This window comes from Pantherophis guttatus, chromosome 5 (genome assembly GCF_059756535.1).
Source record: "Pantherophis guttatus breed Tessera chromosome 5, ASM5975653v1, whole genome shotgun sequence".
Classification (NCBI taxonomy): domain Eukaryota; kingdom Metazoa; phylum Chordata; class Lepidosauria; order Squamata; family Colubridae; genus Pantherophis; species Pantherophis guttatus.
This window is the reverse complement of record NC_142067.1, coordinates 42,310,305-42,329,868: the sequence shown is the minus strand read 5'-3', so window position 1 is coordinate 42,329,868 and position 19,564 is coordinate 42,310,305. Positions and strand designations below refer to the sequence as shown.

The 19,564-nt window shown below is 35.0% G+C and overlaps 1 protein-coding gene across 6 annotated transcripts in view; it reads left to right on the top strand.

Moving 5' to 3' along the window:
- The window catches only part of CADM2 (cell adhesion molecule 2), a 382,098-nt gene that overhangs the window by 287,976 nt on the left and 74,558 nt on the right, over positions 1 to 19,564 (top strand). For all 6 annotated transcript variants that reach the window (XR_015734449.1, XR_015734448.1, XM_034420012.3 and 3 more), the window contains 2 exons: positions 8,368 to 8,505; positions 17,940 to 18,110. Coding sequence is in view for 4 of the 6 variants with exons in the window: in XM_034420012.3 (XP_034275903.1) it covers positions 8,368 to 8,505; positions 17,940 to 18,110 (309 nt within the window). In the remaining 2 variants the exon portion in view is untranslated. The remainder of the gene's footprint in view (positions 1 to 8,367; positions 8,506 to 17,939; positions 18,111 to 19,564) is intronic.

The window sequence follows — 19,564 nt, the reverse complement described above, 5'->3', positions numbered from 1 at the left end:
ATTGTCACACAGAGGGCAAAAACTGAACTAAATTTACAAGACTGAGTTTTCTTTTATTATTATAAAATATTTCTATTATTATTGTTGTTATTGTCATTATATTAGCACAATACATAGCATAATGTAAATATTTTCCCCAAATAAAGTATAATGTTGCTATTAGTCAAAATCTGAAATATTGGACTAAACTGAAAAATACTTTGACCTAATATGAAAAAAATAAACATTCTAATGGACTGTTACCACTCACAAGAGTTCTTGCAGTAATATGAAAGATTATACTAACTCCATAGGTATCTCAGAAATGTTCTAAGACATAAGAAAAAATATATTTTGTTTATGTTTCAATAAAAATTGAGTCAATTCACACTTCGTGAATTTGGACATTATATTCTGAAATTTGTACTTATTCCAATTTGAACATGATAGATTACATCTATAGAAAAATATATACTGTACAGGAAAACAAACTATTTACATTAATTGACTGATAAGAATTATGTATACTAGAAAAATCATATATAAATATTGCATACATTTTAATTTAATAATAAATTAAGTTCTACCAAAAAATCAGTTATTAGAAATAAGCATAACAATGTAACAAACCTAACTGTTGTAATATTAATTGTAGGATTATATAATGAGAGACTGAACAAAATAGAACTTGACAGATGTGTTCACTTCTAAATGTTTGTCAAAGCCGTGGTACATTATACAACACAAAGAAGCAAGAGTTATTTTTAGGTATATGCGCAACTTCTAAAAAGCTTTCTTTCCCCAGAAGGCAGTAGGATTCATTGGTGCATGAATCAAATGGTGAAAGAACTGAATATTTCTAAGGGGATGGTTGATTCTTTAAATATTCTGCTGTTTTTCACAAAACTTATGCTGTTATTAAAAAGCAAGTAATAATACTGTCGTTTTTTTTTCCCTATTTTTCTCTTTTTTTAAAAGTTTGGTTTGTAAGCCACCCCAGAGTCTTTGTGATTGCAGCATGTAATTTAAGAAATTACTGTTTGTCACAGAGTCAACCAGATGTTTAAACTGGATTTGGCATTTTGTTCACCTATTGAGTATAGTACGTCCCAAGATTCTGGAATAGGCAGATGTTGTTGTTTGATTGCATTAAAGGCATCATTTCAGGATATAAGCTGTTCTCTATAGAGGTGGAGACAGCATCCAGGAATGGATTTTGTTGCCTACAAGCATGAGTTCCACAGCTGACTCCTATCAGTGGTTTTTCCCCAACGGCCAGGGCTTCGGCTCCAGCCGTTGGCAGAGGATTCCCAGCTGCCTGACAGGCAACAGTCTACTGTTGCATGTATAATTACACTCCGTTGAACTGCAGGCATTCCATAGCAGTGGTGGAGTTATGCGCTCCCGTGATAGATGGGAAAGAAGAATAGTGGAGCTCCGCACTCCCTTTATCAGTGGAAAGCAGCTTGGTGGAGCTTTTGCACTCCTGAAAGTTGGCTGGCCATTTTCCTTCTTCACTGTTGTGGCCCGCCAGCGGCCTGCACAGATTGTGGCTGATCCTGACGAGGAGGAGGCTGGTGTATCGCGCCAGCAGCCTGTGCAGCTGGCGCTCGAGTCGGACAGCGAGGAGGCTGAAGAAGATGTGGTGCCAGAGGCAGAGACTCAGCCAGGGCCTTCAGAACCTCCAGAGGCTCCTTAAAGTGAAGAGAGTGAAGTGGAGGAGCCTCTTCTCAATGCTCGAGCACGCAGGGCTGCCAAAAGGTAGGAGTGGCTACTCAGGAGGAGGTCTCCTCGAGAATAAGGCTTGGGGCTAATTGGCCCTTAGCCTATTTAAGTTCGCTCACAGATAGCACATGCTGCTGGAAACAACGTTTAATTATTACGCAGAACATTTTGGAGAGTGAGTTTCTTATCACATCTTGGTTTCTGGGCTGGTTGCCAACCTTTGTTGCACTTTGTTTATTCTTTGTACTTTATAGCAGGCCAATAAGGACATTTTCACTGAAAGCCTGCATTTTGAAAGGGGCCTGTTTGTAATAAACGGAGTTTTTGGAGCTTGGTGTGTGTCACACTCCTTGGGATCCAGAGCTGGGGCAGAACATTCACAAACTCTAATGCCCCTGGGCTTCAAATTTAACGTTGGAGATTTGCGCTCCCATTCCCCAACCTGCGTCTCTGGCAAGAGCCCAGCACTTCCCACGGCCAGCCAGCAGCAGACAAGTGCTCCCTGGCATCAAATTCAAAACTGCCATTCTTAGGAGCTTCACGCTCCGCTTTCAATGCTGTTATTTGTAGTCAGTATGTGCAATCTTCTTGCAGCAGCTAACTAGGTGTTGTTCTGTCCCCTCACATATGCACACAAACAGTCAGCCAGGAGTTAAAAGAAACTTGCAGACAATAATTTCCTTCGATAACAGAATTGGCAGCCACCCAGTAGCTGCTTGCCAAAAACTTTACTCACAGAGGGAGGTGTTCCTCCTCCGTCAGATAAACCAAAATAAATTCACAAAGCCAAAGAATTGTCAAGTCCAGTCCACAATAAATCCAAGGAAGGCAGATAATGAAGCTCCAGAGACACGGTATGACTAGCTAGCTGTTCAGTTTTCTCCGTTACAAAGCCTGAATGGCCACCACACCCCCTTTTATCCCCTGAGGGGTGTGGTCCAGTGACTCAGCTTAATCTCTGGCACGCCTCCTTCTCTGCTGCGTGCGCTTGTCTTTCCGACGCTGTCAGGGATCCAGCCAAGACTTATCTCCGTCGCTGTCTGACTGCGGCTGTCTGGAGATGCTTGGCTCCTGGCCTATCTCTTCTCCTTTGGGAGATACTTGAGGCATTGCCAGAGAGGAGGGTCCTGGAGAGGGAGGCCCTGTCAACTCCTCTCCTTCACTTTCGGAGTCTTTTTCCTCTGATAAAACGGGCTCGGGGGTCGGAGTCACAACAGGTGTTCTGCTGTTTCTTCATCTTCTTTGCAGAGATGGCATTTGCTGTTGGTTGTTGTCTTCTCAAGTCTGGCTTTATATGCATTTATTCTTAAGGTTTGATTTTCTGAAATCAGAATTAGTCCCTCTATCTTTTTTTCTTAGCTTTTGCCATTTTTAAATGCTTTGTCTGCTAGTATGGTTTTTTATGTATTGGCCATGATCTTTTCTATTTTTCATTTGGCTTTTCTTAAACATCAGCTGGTCTCTTTGGTATTCAGTAAGCTTTCATGGTTGACTAGCTTCAGCCAATCTTCCTCACTGTCCTTCAGATATTACCCTTTTTAATTATGTAATTGTCTTGTATACTTACAACATTCCATGTCCTCCTATGCTTCTTCATAGACTCTGTCAAAATCATTGAATGAATAAAGGACATGATTCCTTTTCATTATTTTTCTGATCTTTCTATGCAGGGCTTTTAGTTCTGTTCGAGTCCAGTCTTCTATTCCAGCTGTATATCTAATAATTGAATTTGCCCTGTTAATTGCCTTTCTGGTATTTCTATCATTGTAGTTGAATGTTGAGAATTTTTTTTATCTCTCATGATGTACAGCAGTGGTCCCCAACCCCCGGTCCGCAGACCGGTGCCGGGCCATGGAGTACCTGGCACCGGGCCGCGCAGCGGCCGGGGGACAGGAACGCTGCAGCGCAAAGGCTCCTGGGCCGTGCGCAATGGGCCTGCGCAAAGGCTCCTGGGCCATGCGCAATGGGCCTGCGCAAAGGCTCCTGGGCCGTGCGCAATGGGCCTGCGCAAAGGCTCCTGGGCCGTGCGCAATGGGCCTGCGCAAAGGCTCCTGGGCCGTGGCCCCACCCCTGCGCGCGCTCAGCGGGCCGCGGCGATAAAAAGGTTGGGGACCACTGATGTACAGTATTCACTACTAACCTTCTTCTTGACTTCAGCATGCTTGATATTGTCAGCCTGAAGGATTCTCAGTATTTCTTCATACTGACTTTTGAAGTTATTTCCATAGTACACATTGATTCTATAGGGCACATTGAGTTTTCACTATTTTTCCCCTGTTGATCATAAATGTGGCAGATTTTTCCAGTCAGGACTCCATTTTGGTATCCTTGCTGTATATTAAGGCAGTGTTGAATATCTGTCTTCCTCCTCCTCCTCCTCCTTTCCCTCCCTCATCCCCCATCCTTTCTCTCTACCCTTTCCCCATCCCATAAAATATCAACCTTTTCTTAGGGACTACTTTTATAGGTATCACTTTCTTTGTATGTACTTTTGTGTATGTGTCTATGTACCTATGCACATACTTCTCCAGAATAAGAGTGATACCTTTATATGGAATGGAAAATCAACTATAGGGACCTCTCTCTTTGATGTTCATACATTGTTTGTGATTGTGGTACTGGAAAGAATTCTGTACATGGCAGAACTTTTGTATAAGTTGTTATTATTCATAAGGATATCTTGTGCTGAGAGGGTCACTGACAAAATCTGGCACATTTCCTTGCTTTTTCTTATTTGTCCATTTTCCAATTTTCTACTTTTTAAAAAATCTTTGTCTATAGTAAGGTGAGAGTTGAATTTAATAAGGCTGATGTAAAATGTTCTGTGTGCTAGTAATATTAAACTTAAGCCACCCAAAGAATTGCTTTTGTGCCTAGGATATGAAAGATGTGCCTCTGCTAGTTCCACTGAGACTATTTTACCAGTTTAATGTTAAAAGGGAGAGGGAACAACTGAAAATGTTTCTGGGATAAAGACAAATGCAAGTTGGTTTTTAATCTAAATAAGAATATTTTCATTTTAAAAAATCAGGTTTTTAATTCAGTGTAACGTATTACATTTCTACAAAGTGTCTATAATAATATGAAGGAGCTATGTAGCAACTCATTTTATATTTGGTACTGTAACTGTAAATCATCCATGAAGTATTTCAATGGCTTAGAAATATATGTATTTGAATAAAGTCTTAATTTATTTCAGATTATTATATGTTAATATTAATATTAAGTGCAACATTGTTAAGTGCAACATTTGCACGTCTCTCTGATAATGTAAAGTGTTGACTCATCTTTATTATGATTTATTTATGAGTATATTGTGAGTGTCAAGTAATATCCACCCTTTGTCTAATAATAAAAAAACATGTATCTCAGAATTGTAAAAACATCAACTCATTACTCTAGTTGAAAAGATAAAAAGATTGTAGAAAGTATTTCATTTCCCTCATTAGATTTACAGTATATAATAACATTTAGTATGCTCTTTGTTGTTTTTGTGTCTTTGAATCAGTGTTGCAGTGTTGCAACTGCCTGGACAAATCTGTAGTTATCTTGGCAAAATTTCAAAAGTGGTTTACCATTTGCTCTTTCCTAGAGCTGAGGGAGAGTGAATGCCCAAGGTCACCCAGCTAGCTTTGTGCCTAAGGTTGAAACAGACCTAATCATTTCCAGTTTCAAACTTGCTACTTTAACCATCTGGCTTAACCACCTGACCTTCATTTAGTATATTTATTCAGAAATATATATTTATTCAGAAATAAATCCCATTGAATAAACAAGATTATACTATAGTAAGCATAATGTTGTACACAACTGCATATTTTAATGTTCATTTAAAACTTTTAAATAATTTAATTAGTAATTATGGTATAATACCTTGTTTGTAATTGAATTAATATCATAACTTCCAGTGGATTGTATATTACATGTTTTATGTCTAAAAGAGCCATGACTAGGTTTGAATTTTTCACACTAAGATTTGCCTTCTATGCGTAAATTATTTCTGTTCCTTTCAAATCTATCCTATTTAACTTTACATCTATATTAATCATTAAAATCATTTTATTTTCTATTTCTTTCCATTTTAGCCCTCCATTTTATGAGCTTCCTTCTGCTATATGTTATGCTCTTCTTTATTCACTCCATATAAAACATTTTTCCTTTCTTTCTCTCTTGATGGAAATGATTTTCATTCTTTTGCTTCACTATATCCATTTAATTTCCAACAAGCAATACATTTGCAAAATTGCTGCCAGATTTACTAGAAAAATAAGAAACCTGAAAAGAAATAGTCCAGCATAATTAACTAGCAGATTCTAAGCCGTGGTTGGGAAACTGTTGAAGCAGATGTCCAACATTATTTGTTATAACAATGCATAACACATAATCTGTCCTATGTTTGAAATGAAAGTCAATAAGCAATAGCTTCACATAATTCAGTATACTTACTTAAGTCTGACCTTTCAGTGTGAGCTGTTGGCAATAATGTGCAACAGCTGGCTTTTGAATATAGAATTGATAATAATAAATGATGAAATATGATGTATGGAGCTGACTGTGTTTAAAATTAAGAATTCATAAGGATCAACTTAATAGAAAAATGGCTGCTCATTTAATGAATGATGAATATCTAGACAATTGATTTTCTTTAAATCAAGAACATTAGAATATATAATACTAGTATTCTGGAATGAGATAACATCTATATGTCATGCAAAACAGAAGTTTACAGTCATTTCTATATGTTGAGGGAAATTTCTCTAACAGTTTCTTAGCAGAACTATGAAAAAAAATTGGTCCTGTTTTATATTATTAAATTATTAAGTCTGCTTCTTCAGCTTTTTCTCTTCCTCTTTCCTTTGCAAGCTCTTAATTAGAACCAAATATAATAATAGCACTACATATACCTTGGCCAACAGATGTCAGTGGAAGGTGATACAATAAAGGAAATTGAATGGTGTGTTAAATGTGGTTGGCAGACCTTTGGCATACTAAGCATAATTTTCAAGAACAGCCTCCCCTTATGCCTGAAAAGAAAACTTTTCAATCAGCGTGTGCTACCTGCTCTAACATATACCAGTGAAATATGGACACTAACCTCACAATAGATACAAAAGCTATGAGTAGTGCAAAGAGCCATGGAAAGATACATGCTCAGCATTATAAAACAAGATAGAAAGATGTGCACATGGATTAGAGAACAAACAAAATATACAATATCATCAAGAGAGTAAAAGAATTGAAATGGAAATGGGCTGGATACATAGCAAAAAGAACTGATGGCAAAAAGGACCAAGGCAGTCATAGAATAGATCCCGCTTGATAAAAAGCATTCACAAAAGAGACCTAAAACTTATGGGCCCATTTGGCAAAAGGAAGTTCAGGATCATCTAGGTTGGAAACATGCAGAAGAGGCCTTCATCCTGCAGGGGATAGACAATGGCTAAAATGATGATGGTGGTGGTGATGGTGGTGTTTTATATACTTATTTAAATACAAATTTTGATGTTGATTTCTTTTTAAACTACAATTTGATGGTGACATAGGATAAATGCAGTTATGAAAAGTACAGTATGTAAAAATGAACCACAAATAGACTGATTCATTTATAGGGACAAATCAATAGTAAAGTCTCCATTCTACTTTTCAACTCCCCTTTGTACTCCATTCCTCTTTTCTTCCTCATCTGAGTTCCATCCAATAATATGAAATATTTTGGAGAGGTCAGCATGAATATTTTTTTCCTACCTGAAGCTCTGCTACACAGTCCTACAGAGTTCTTAATCACTGCCTGGAATATGGACCAAGACATCATTCCCAACACTTCCTGTGTTTTACAGAAAAATTGAGGGTGTTGAACCAATCAAGAGATGCCTAGAACACAACTGGAAGAAGGCAAGGGGTGAATTTTACTATAATTGAAATTGTTGACAAAGTGAAAAAAAATGAAATTGCTGGACTCTGCTTGATGTGCTGTTTCCTGCACCAAGACCAGCACCTCATCTACTTTCTGCACTTCATTGTCTACTATAATGCATAAACGTTCAGACCTGCAACTATCCTCTGAGTTCAATTTAATATAGTGAATTGATTTCCAATGAATTTATAATTTTCATAGGATAAATTATATAAGTGATCACCATGTGGTTTAATCAAAAATCACACTGGTCTAAATAAAAGACTCAGTGATATGCTGAAGTTTATTATTCAGTTTAATATTAACTTATTAATTGGAATAAATATGATTTGGTTTTAATCAATGGCTCTTTTCTCATTGTTAAAAATGTCATGTCCATTCTCGACAGTTTGTGTTCAAACAGTTATTTTACTGAAGAAAAATGTTTTAATGAATATGTTTGTTGTCTTCACAGCATGAATTGCTCAAATCCTGAAATTGAATAATTGGTTCAAAACTAAAAAGAAAGTTTAGTTTTCACTTATATATATTTTCAAAGTTCATCTTCTGTATTTGATTTGGGAGACTAAGTTATGTGATAAACCTATAATTGATATATAAATTAATGTATTTATTATTCATTCCCTGCTGTGTTATTACTAAAGCAATTTTTCTAATGATTACTACTATTTTACTTTCCCCACTGTTTGAAAAAAAACCTTAAACAAACTATTAGCAAAACTGTAATTCATTTGTTTATCTTTTATTAGGTGTTCCAGAGACTCCTCAAATTAGTGGATTTATTTCACCAATTATGGAAGGAGATTGGATGGAACTTACTTGCAAAACATCTGGTAGTAAGCCAGCTGCAGATATTAGATGGTTCAAAAATGACAAAGAAGTGAAAGGTATTGTTCGGAATTGTATATTTGATTTATAATAAACAACTGTTAACTAATCAGGAGAGATTCTGCTTATCAACATTATCTATTTTTTTGTTCTGTATACTAGTGATATAGTGGCATTCTCCACTCCCGGATGGGACCATTAGCCCATTCTTTCTTTCTACTTTTTCCTGAAAAATCAAAATATACCTGTTCCACCTCTACCCATCCCAGTTAGTTATATTTTTAGCAATTTATTAATATAGGTGTGGATCATTTCCTAGGGTGAGCTGGATTAGAATTAATATGTCTGTAAAACATGATTTTGTTATTGTTTTCAATGAAAGACAGGCTAGTGAAGGATACAAGAGTGATATGAAGTTCTACATATAGGATATATTATGTTTTGCTATTGACAATAGTGGTTGAGAGGGAGGGAAGTAAAGTGAAAAAAAAATAAGTGAAAATACAATGACTGCAAGAAAAAAGTGTAAGTCCTTTATAAAAAATAATATGATTCCCAACTGGACAAATGGACAGTAGAAATAAGAAATAATGTTGAATCTGCTTGGAACAGTTTGAAAATAATATGTTTTAGAGTTCCACTAACAAATGGCATTATGTTATTGGGAAAGATGTTTGATGGAAAGTTGAAGTGAAGGAGACTGTGGACAGAAGGGGAAAAGCAAGTAAGAGAATGATTGCTGCTAAAATTGAGGATGAGAAAAAGATAGTTGGAAAGACTATAGTCAAAAGCAGAAAATAACATTAAAAGACTAGAATTAGAAACTAAATGTGGTGAAATAATTTGTTGGAAAGAATATTTTATATCAAATTGTAAACTGTTTAGACCAATGTTATTGTCTAAGAGAAAAATAATGATGAAAAAGAAGATACTGTAAGAATGTTGAAAAATTGTAAGGATGAGAGGTAGATGATACGACTGGAGAAATGTTATAGAACTGATTTGCTTGTGGACTGGTGTGTATGTTGAAAACATCATCACACTATTATATAAAACTGATTTACTTTTGGACTGATGTATCTGTTGAAAACATCATCACACTGCTGCAATCTCACCATCTCTTTGGCATATTTATAGTTATTCCAAACTCCAAAGGGTGGAAGGTGTAGGAGAATGATCAGGATTAATATTTGACAAAAATAGCAGGAACATAAGAAAATAAGCAGTGTCCTGTTGTATCAAACTTCTGGTTCATGAGTTCAGCCAGAGGTGGGCTGCTACCTATTCTCACCGGTTCTCCTGAACCGGATGTTAATTTTCTGAGTAGTTTGGAGAACTGGTTGTTGGAAGAAATCTTTTCCCACTATACAGGGCTAATCCTTCAAGAGAGGCAGGAAAGAAACATTCTGGTATCCTGTATTTCTAGCCTAATCCTTATTTTAATTTTCCTAGAAACTGCTTCTGGGTTAAGCTTGTTACATTGTAAGCCTTACGGCCAGACTTTCTGTCTGTAGGCTGAGTTTCTCCAGAGGCTCCCCCCCCACTCAGAGGTTTTTGTGGTACTTTTATTCCTGGGGCTTGACTTTCTTAAAGATTGTTAAAGAAGAGCTATTTACAGAAGGGTTGACATAACCATAGAAAAAAATCCTGAGAGGCAGGATGCAAGCTTGGCATTCTGGTTAATTTTTTTACTGCCTTACTGGGGGCATGTGGTCTTTCCTTAAATCTGGATGATTACCTCAGGATATCTTGTGAGGTGAATGAAACAAGCTGGTATCTTTAAGTAGTGCAAATGGATCTAATGATTGGTTCTCCTGGGTGGGAAACTGTACTTTGTTAGTTCACTGAGCACAGGAGTCTCTTGTCTATGGGGATTCTTCAATCATCCAGGTCATGTTTGTCCCAAAGGTGTTTTTTTCAAGAGACAACTGGACTTTCTTGGTTTCCAGAAAGTCCAGTTGCCTCTTGAAAAAGCACCTTTGGGACAGGAGTCTCTTGCATTGCTTTGGAGCGGGCAAGGCACATGATTGCTCACTGATAATAAGTGAATCCTCCTTCCAATTTGTTTTAGTTTTCTCTCATGATAATGTGGCATAGTAACATGGCACCAATTGCAGAAAGTTAGTAGCCACCCCTCTCCTAGAAAAATGAAATATTTTGAGAAATATTAAAAAGGAATAATATATTTCCCTGAATGAGAAATGGAGAAACATGTTTTCTTAGAGGGAGAAAGCATCCCCCACCTTCCTTAATAGCCCACAGAAAATGTCAGCACTTAAGAGATAAAGAGATAGATAGCTATAATCATAAGCAAAAATTCTCCGCAGCAAGGTTTGAATAAAGGCAGAATGGAATTAGCCCTCGCTGAAGATGTTAATTTGTTAATTTGTCTCTTTAGCTCGGCATTTTGTACACCAAATATGCCTACCCACTTTCTGGAGAGCTTAAATGACCTCTCTGCTAAAGAGTTTCACTTTATGAGCAAGAGTAACTTGGCTGCTTGTATTTTAACTATTTTAATTCCTCAATGTGCTCTGGCAACCTGCCTGATTTGTAACTCTGGGTTGCAGGTATTGCTGAGAAAAAGGAAGGTATTCAGACAGAATGGTTTAGGTTTCCATGACGGCTATGACTTATTGATCGTCAGTGTGTATTCACCCATTTCTAATCTAATGACTAGTATTTAGGGCAGCTTTTTGCAAGTGAAGAAGTTTTTTGTATTTTTGGACAGGTAATCCTTGACTTACAATAGTTCATTTAGTGACCATTCAAAGTTACAAGGGCACTGAAAAAAGTGACTTTTGACCATTTTTCACATGACCATTGCAGCAGCCCCACGGTCATGAGAGGGCAGGCAAGGCGAAGCACTCCTCGACGTAAGTGACATTGAGTTGGCCATGCCAACCCAGCCACGCCCACCCTGCCAGTCATCAGGGCAGAGAACTGGTTGTTAAAAAATTTGCAGCTCACCACTGAGTTCAACAGTCTGTTTTCACAGGGATCAACCAACTGGACTAGGAAGCCTACTAGTCTCTCAGCAGATGCTCTTCAAAGATAATCATGCTGCCATCCAGACTAATAACTTTTGATCTTCTTGAGTTTCATTCATTGGTCCAACTCTTTTTTGACACCAGTCAAGCTCATTTTTTTATAATTACAAGAATTCTGATTAAGAGTATAAGAGGCAACAATGAGCAAATTCTGGAAAAACTATAATGAAACTCTGTGTTGGCATGTCCAGGCCAGAATTTTGTTTGAATAAATCTGTTTATTTAGAGAAATTATATTTTGTACTTCATATTTTGTATGCATATATAATAGAACACTGGGTGCTCAATTCAATAGGAACAGTATGTAATGAAACTAAAGAAGTCACAAGAATAAACAATAAGTATTAGTGAACTCGACATTAACAGACTAAGGAAAAATGTGTGAATTACTTTCATTTCTTTATATAGTTAAGAATAAATGAACAATAAATGACTGGTAGCATTAAAGTCATTTGGGACATAAATGTAAATGCAGTATGTACATCAAAAACAAATAATCTGTTGGTGGCTAAGAAACTGAATTATAGACTATATGATAAAAGCAGCATGTATTTGAAAATTCCTGTATCTCAGCTCAAAGTAGTTATGTTTGATACTTAAAATATAAATCATATATAAATAGTGGGAAAAACTACATTAAGTAGATAAAATTGTGTTCCTTGATAAAGCATCTACTAACAATATAGTAATAAAATAAATTTTAAGATGTGCAACTGTTAGTTGTGAAAGGAAGGAGACAAAACCAAAAGAACACCTATGCTCCTCCCTCTCTGATTTCTTTTTAAGGCCCTACCTATCCCTTATGTATTGTGTTGACCTTTTAAACAGGAGTCCAGTTAAAGAAACTGTGTGGGTGGTGAAGAAAAGAAGTGTGGAATCCTGAAGGAGAGAAAAAAACGAAGGAAGGCCCAAGAAGAAATAAAAATATGAGTTGAGAAGAAATTATAAGAGAGAAGGATCAAGAAATTAGATATAATGAGATGAGTAAGAAGTCCCAAGTCCTCTGGACGACTGCAGAGGAGAAGAGTTGGTGTGAATAAGTGGGTCACATGAACAGAATCAACAAAGTGCTGTAAATATATATTGATGGCAAGAAGCTGAACTGAGATGCCAAGTTGTTTGTGGATTGGAAAGGAGGTGTTGAAATCCCAAATGGACCAGTAAAAAGGCCTTACTAGATCTAAGTATCTATTCACTCACACAATCTGCAGCAACCTAATGATGGCATAACTGGCATAACTGATCTACAGAAGTCATTAAGAGATGTACCAGTTATGAGAGAGCCAGTGACAAAGAGCTGAGTGTCAAAAAGCCAAGCAGAAGAAAAAAAGTAGCAGCAATTAAGACATCATCATCACCACCACCACAGATGAACTACAGTAGATCCCTGGAAGAAACACCAACTTTCCATCCCTTAACAGTCAAATGAAGCCACACAAGTGACTTTAAATAATCTTAGTGAAGAAGAGCGGAAGAACACGAACAGTTCAGAAAGGAATACCCTAGAAGTAGTTGAAAATAAAAGTTAAACAAAATATATAGAAAAAAAATACTTGAATCTAGAATTAAAATACTATAATGTATAGTATTATAAATCATAGTGTCTATGATGTAACAAGAACAGATAGAGTCAAGAATGTTTGGGTGCTAAATATATATAAACTGAGTACAAAATATAATGAAGTAAACACATGCACATAATTTTGTTTTATAGAGAAAATTCAGAAAGAGTGAAATTTAAAAACTAATATATAAAGAATGTGAGTGCGCGAGCTGCACTGGCTCCCAGTGGTCTTCCAGGTGCGATTCAAGGTTTTGGTCACCACCTTTAAAGTGCTCCATGGCTTAGGACCGGGGTATATACGAGACCGCCTTCTGCCATCAACAACCTCCCACCGGCCAATATGCTCCCACAGAGAGGGGCTCCTCAGGGTGCCATCGGCCAAACAATGCTGACTAGCGACACCCAGGGGGAGAGCCTTTTCTGTGGGGGCACCAGCCCTCTGGAATGACTGCCCCTAGAACTCTGTTTTAGCCCCGACCTGCATACTTTTCACCGCGCCCTTAAGACCCTCTTGTTCCAGCAAGCCAGACTGGCCTAATACGAATTTTATTAGGGGTGTATGTGTGTTTTAATTTGTGGGCCAATTTTATATATTGATTTTAATTTGGTTTTAAATTTTATAAATCTATGTGTTTTAATATGTCTGTACACCGCCCTGAGTCCTTCGGGAGAAGGGCGGTATAGAAATCTAATAAACTTCAAAACTTCAAACTTCAAGTTACAATGTTGATAGAAAGGGAAACCCTAAAAAGGCATAGTTGGAAAGATTTGATGAAATACAAAAAATAAAAAATAAAAAAAAATTGAAGCTGTGTAGAAAAATGGTGAAGGAAAACTGGTTTACAAGGATAAAATAATATAAAGAGATAAAGTGGTGATATAATTATAGCTATGATGCCTTTACTTTTTCTCATTTCATAATTTTAATTTCATTGTCTTATCATTTCTCACTCCTTTTCTGCCTTTTATGACTTTCTGTAATCTGAATAGTATACTTTACCATGGTTATGGATAATTAACAGAGAAGAGTCTTCTTGGAAAAGGCAGGTATTAAAAAATACTCTAAATCAGACTTATTCAGTATAGGTAAATTAGTAAAGGGCTTCAATCTCAAAGAAGCAATAAGTAATCTGGACTTTTGAAAATCTTTGGTGATTTTTTTTCCTTGCATCTTTTTTATATTATTTTTTTCCCCTCAAGAATTTTCACTTCAATATTAATGGACTCCATGAATTTGTATGATTTCTTTCTTTTTCTTTTTTTTTTACTAAATCAATTCATGGATTTTTGCAAGTAGCATTAGTACCTCTGATAGAATAAGTGTTCCTATTTATTTCAGAGAAGCTGTGAATTGTGTGTACTTTCGTAAATTAGCCAAGTATTCAAACTCTTTGAAATATCTGAAAGAAATATCTAGACTCCGTACAATAGCAGGTCTATATTTTCCTAAGATCTTGTTTCATAATCATGATATATTTACTGACATGGCACTGACTTGGGTATGAGTGTCACAACAGTTATTAGTCTCCTTTCCTATCACAAGATGAGTTTCAGTAGGAAAGGATATCTCTGTACTGGTTTTATAATTTCAATTTTCTAACATTTATGAACATGTCCTTTAAATAGTTTGGCTTTGTCCTATACTACACAATCATACCACATCTCTGGTTCAAGAGTCTTTGCTGCTATTTATCATCTGAATTTTACAGATCATAACCTATAGCCATGCTTAACAATTGATCATATCAAACTGAGTATTATTTTTCCGCACTGATTTTTCATAAATTGTTATTTATGTATTTAAATTATGTATTCAATTCTCAAAAGATTATAATCAAATTCGTCAAATGAGAATTAATGAAATTTATAAAACTGAAACAACTTTCTTCCTTTGCTTATTTTGAATAAAGTTTTGAGGACATTCAAATCCAATACTTTTTGTTCCTGAAGTTTCACTCTTCTATTATCCAAAATGCTGCAAGGAAGCTTTTTTTAGACAATAAATGCATCATGACATCCATAATTTATGTACATAAAAGTTATTCCATACTTTGACTGCATATTTTATCATTTCTTGAAAACTGCATGTTTTTCTTCCAAAGATGTTTATGCACAGCTGAGAAAAGCTAACAATTATTAACATTATGGAATAACAAGTGCTATGGATAGAAAATCCAAGTTTCAAAAATTCAGATTACACTTTTATGGAGCAAAGAAATACATAATACAGAAATATAGAACACTGCCTATTTCAGATAGATTCAAAAGAGCAGCACATAACTGTAGAAGTTGTTTTTATTATAATCACATAGTACAAAAGAGTCATGTCACTTCAGCTGGTGGGAACTGACTTAGATAACAGCTGATGAACCATGGAATGAATGACTCTCACATTAATCTCGTCAATGAAAAGATTCAAAATAGCATAGAATCAAGCTAGTTTTATAAAACATACCCATTTGTTTTTAATTGCCATGCATTCCAAGGAGGATTAACATTTAACTAAGTGCATTATCTCAAATTAAGTGCTTCTAGGACTTCAGAGGTCTAGTGTTAGAGAGAAAAGCACATTACTACACAATTTCAGAAAATTTTCATCTCTACTCTCTAAAGCCATATTAACTCTTGAATACCGAAAAAAATATTGAACTCTGTACCATATATACAATAAAATACAGGTATGTTATGCAGGAAATGTCCTATTTCTAAACAGACTGATTTTACATAAATTATTCATTAAAATCACCTCTATCTTGGGTAAATTAAATATAAAATATTTAGCCTTCATGCATTCTATTACTATGTGGTTAAGAGAAAAGAAAAGACAGAAAAAAATTGTGGGTTGGATGAGATTCCTTTTCCACAAACTAATAAATACCTTACAGAACAAAAGGTAATCTATGAACATCTATGAATAGATAGATAGAGTAAATTACAAGAACAAAATTGTATAGAAAATATAGTGAATAGTGCTGATGTAGTTAAATTTCTTTTTCTTTTATGGTCTTTCTTTTCCTTTTATTTATTCCAATTTATTTTCCTTTTAATCGCTTAATGTATTTTGCTTACCATGAAAAGAAATGAGGCAATGCTACTTACAATAGGTATTTACAAAGGTAATTACAAATGAAAAATAAATAGCTTTTTGCATAAATGTTTTTTAAAATAAATAGATTTCTGATAAACCTACTTCTTACATTTTTTTTATAACCATTGCAGCATCCCTATGGTCATGTGATCAAAATTCAGACACTTGGCAACAGACTCATATTTATGATGGTTGCAATGTTTTGGGCTCATGTGATCAAGCAAAGTCAAAAGGAAGTCAGATTCACTTAACAACTTAATAACTGTTGTAGAAAATCAGCACCCACCCTCCTAGAAGAATGAAATATTTGAGGAATATTAAAAAAGGCAGATTATTATATTTCCCAAATGGAGAAACATGTTTTTTTAGAGGCAGAAAGCAATCCCCACTTTCATTAATAGCCCACAGCAGATGTCAGCACTTAAAAGATAAAGAGCTTATTGAAAGAAGAGAAGTATCTAGATAGCTCTATTCATAAGCAAATCCCTCACCCAAGAGCCAAAACAGGATGAAAGTCATTAAGACACAATAGGAATTGCCCAACATGCTTTCAGAACACAAGGCCTTCATTGCATCATCTCAGAGTAGTCCAAACTTCAACCAAACTTAGCTCAGACAACTATCTAGGATTTGTACTTTGCCTATAGACCCACCTATAACCCCTACTTGGCCCCATGGGAATCTGGCAACAGCCAATAGAATACATATTCTTGTACAGGAACAGGAAGCTCAAATACAAAGCTCAAAGAAGGTATAGAAACCCCGCATTCCATTTTGTCAGCTGCCCAGAACCCATGTGGTTCTGCTTCATCATTAAACCAACTTTCCAATCAGCGTCCATGTTTCCAGTGTCTTTCTCCCAGCTTGGAACTGAACCAGATGAATATTTCTTCTGGTTACTGTGTTACTAACTTCTGCAATGAGTTACCTAACAGCCTAACAACTGCATAGTGTCATTAATAACTGCAGTGATTCACCTAACAACCTAACAACTATGGAGAGAAAGGTTGTAAAAAACTCATTTAACAACTGGTTCACTCAGCAATAGAAATTTTGGGCTCAATTGTGGTCATAATGGAGAACTGCAGTGGTATTTGTACAGTGCTGATTAGAAATTGTTAACTCTGTAATGTTTATCAATAAGTATACAAAAAAAGAAAGAAATGTTGAATGATCTTAATAATAGTTTCAAATGTCATTGTTAATAAGTGTAAGATTATTTGGCTTTTTCATCCAGAATTGAAAATAACATGAAAAAACTGTGCAAGTTACATCAAAGTATTTTTTTGTACAATAAAGGTTTTAGTCTGAAGCTGATTATTTAGTTTTAAGATCTCCATTGTTTTGTTACTTAATATTGTTTTGCATACTGAAAAGGAAAAGAGAAGATAAACAAAGGAAATTTGACAATGATTGAAATACTAATAGATAAAGGGAGGAAAAAAAGGCGTGAGGAAAGAACGTAGACTTAAGGGAAAAATATTTGGATTGCAATCTAATTATATTAAAGATAATGAGCAGAATCTCATTCTGACAGTTCTGTCTTTTGGTTCTTATTGAAATTGCATTTCCCATCTGTGTCTGTGTACATTTGGGAATGACAACATGGGTAGTTCTGTAGGACAAAGGAATGCCTGGAAATAGAACTTGTTTGCCTTGATAAAATAAGCAAACATGATGAAAGGTACATTTTTTATTTGCTATTTTAAAATGATTTTGTGTTCTGTAGCCTTCGCCTGCCTTTTATTGCCAGCCCTTGATGCTAAATTATAGCAAACTTTATTTTTACAGATGTTAAATATTTAAAAGAAGAGGATGCAAATCGGAAAACATTTACCGTTAGCAGCACAATGAATTACAGAGCAGATCGTTCTGATGATGGTGCAGTTATAAGTTGCAGAGTAGATCATGAATCGTTGAACTCTACACCTCAGATAGCAATGCAAGTCCTAGAAATACACTGTAAGTATTATGTATCTGAATTTTATGGATGATGAGCTATTATCAATATTCTTTATGTTTTGAGTTTTTATTCATTATTTGGGGTTTTGGCAAATTGCATTTTCCTTGTATAACGATAATTTTAAAAATTGTTTAAAATATGTGTAACACAATGGGGATGTAACCTTATTAAATAGCTATCATAATATTGTCCATGTCTTGCTATTCCTACAGTTACCTATTGATTCATAGATGTCCATAGAAGTTATGTATGTATGGACTCATACAGCTAAAAGCAAATTAGTTCCATGTGACTGTGATACCTGGAAATCATATTGATGCTGGATATTCAGATACCTAAATTTGAATATCTCATGAGTCCTGACAAAACATGTCTACTTGGTTTATCCATCCTTTAAATAACCAACAAATTACACCTTGAAATCATGAATCCAATTCCACCAACAATATATTTTGATTGAAAAAAGTACTAAAATATGGCACAGTATTTCTAGATTTTCAGAAAATGAATAAAACTTGATGTAAAATTCATTTGTATACTTCTTTCTTAACTTTTCAAAAATAAAACATTTGATAAACATTATTTATTTATAAAAACATTTATTGTTTTAAATTATGGAAAATAACGTATATGTTATTCTGAAAAGTTTTTGTATAAGTAGAAATTATTCAGAAAGACAAATAGATTAAAACATCAGAATATTAATGACACCTATTCTATTCTGTCTATTCTTTTTACACCTGCTATATTTAATTATTTTTAAATAAAAATAATTTTAATTCATTTCATTTCCTCTTATCTTATATATTAAAACTATCAATATATATATATATATATATATATATATATATATTGTATATATATACATTATATATACAATTTTGCTGTTATACATTATAACAGTAAAAACCCATTGCTTAAAACCTAGTTTACATTGAATCTGATTATTTATTTATTTTCACTAATGAACAGTTATGGTGAAATGAAAGTTCTTCATCTTATCATTGAGAAGTAGGGAGTGCTGCATATAGCATATTATATACTGTGGCTTATTAGTCAGGATATTTATGAATTCCTATTTTCAATATGCATTATTTTTAACTGCCTTGGTTGTCAGTGTAACTTATTATTATAGGTCTATCTGACTAAGAAATTGGAAGTAATTGGAAATTTAACAAAGGAAGTCCAGTTCTTTTCACTGCCATAGATTTTTTTTCCACTAGATTTCCATGACAAAACTTCTCAGAGGTTGCCATTTCAAATTTCCCAACTGATAATTCTGACAAATATTACTCCCAGATTTGTATGCAGTGTTCCTGATGGAGAAATACCACAAATTTTTTAAGGGCATTAGAAAAGTTACATTCAGTTTCTTTTTTACTTATGAAACCCAGTATGGAATCTGTTGTTTTGATACCTATCGTGCATTAAAGCCACAGTGAAACATCTATTT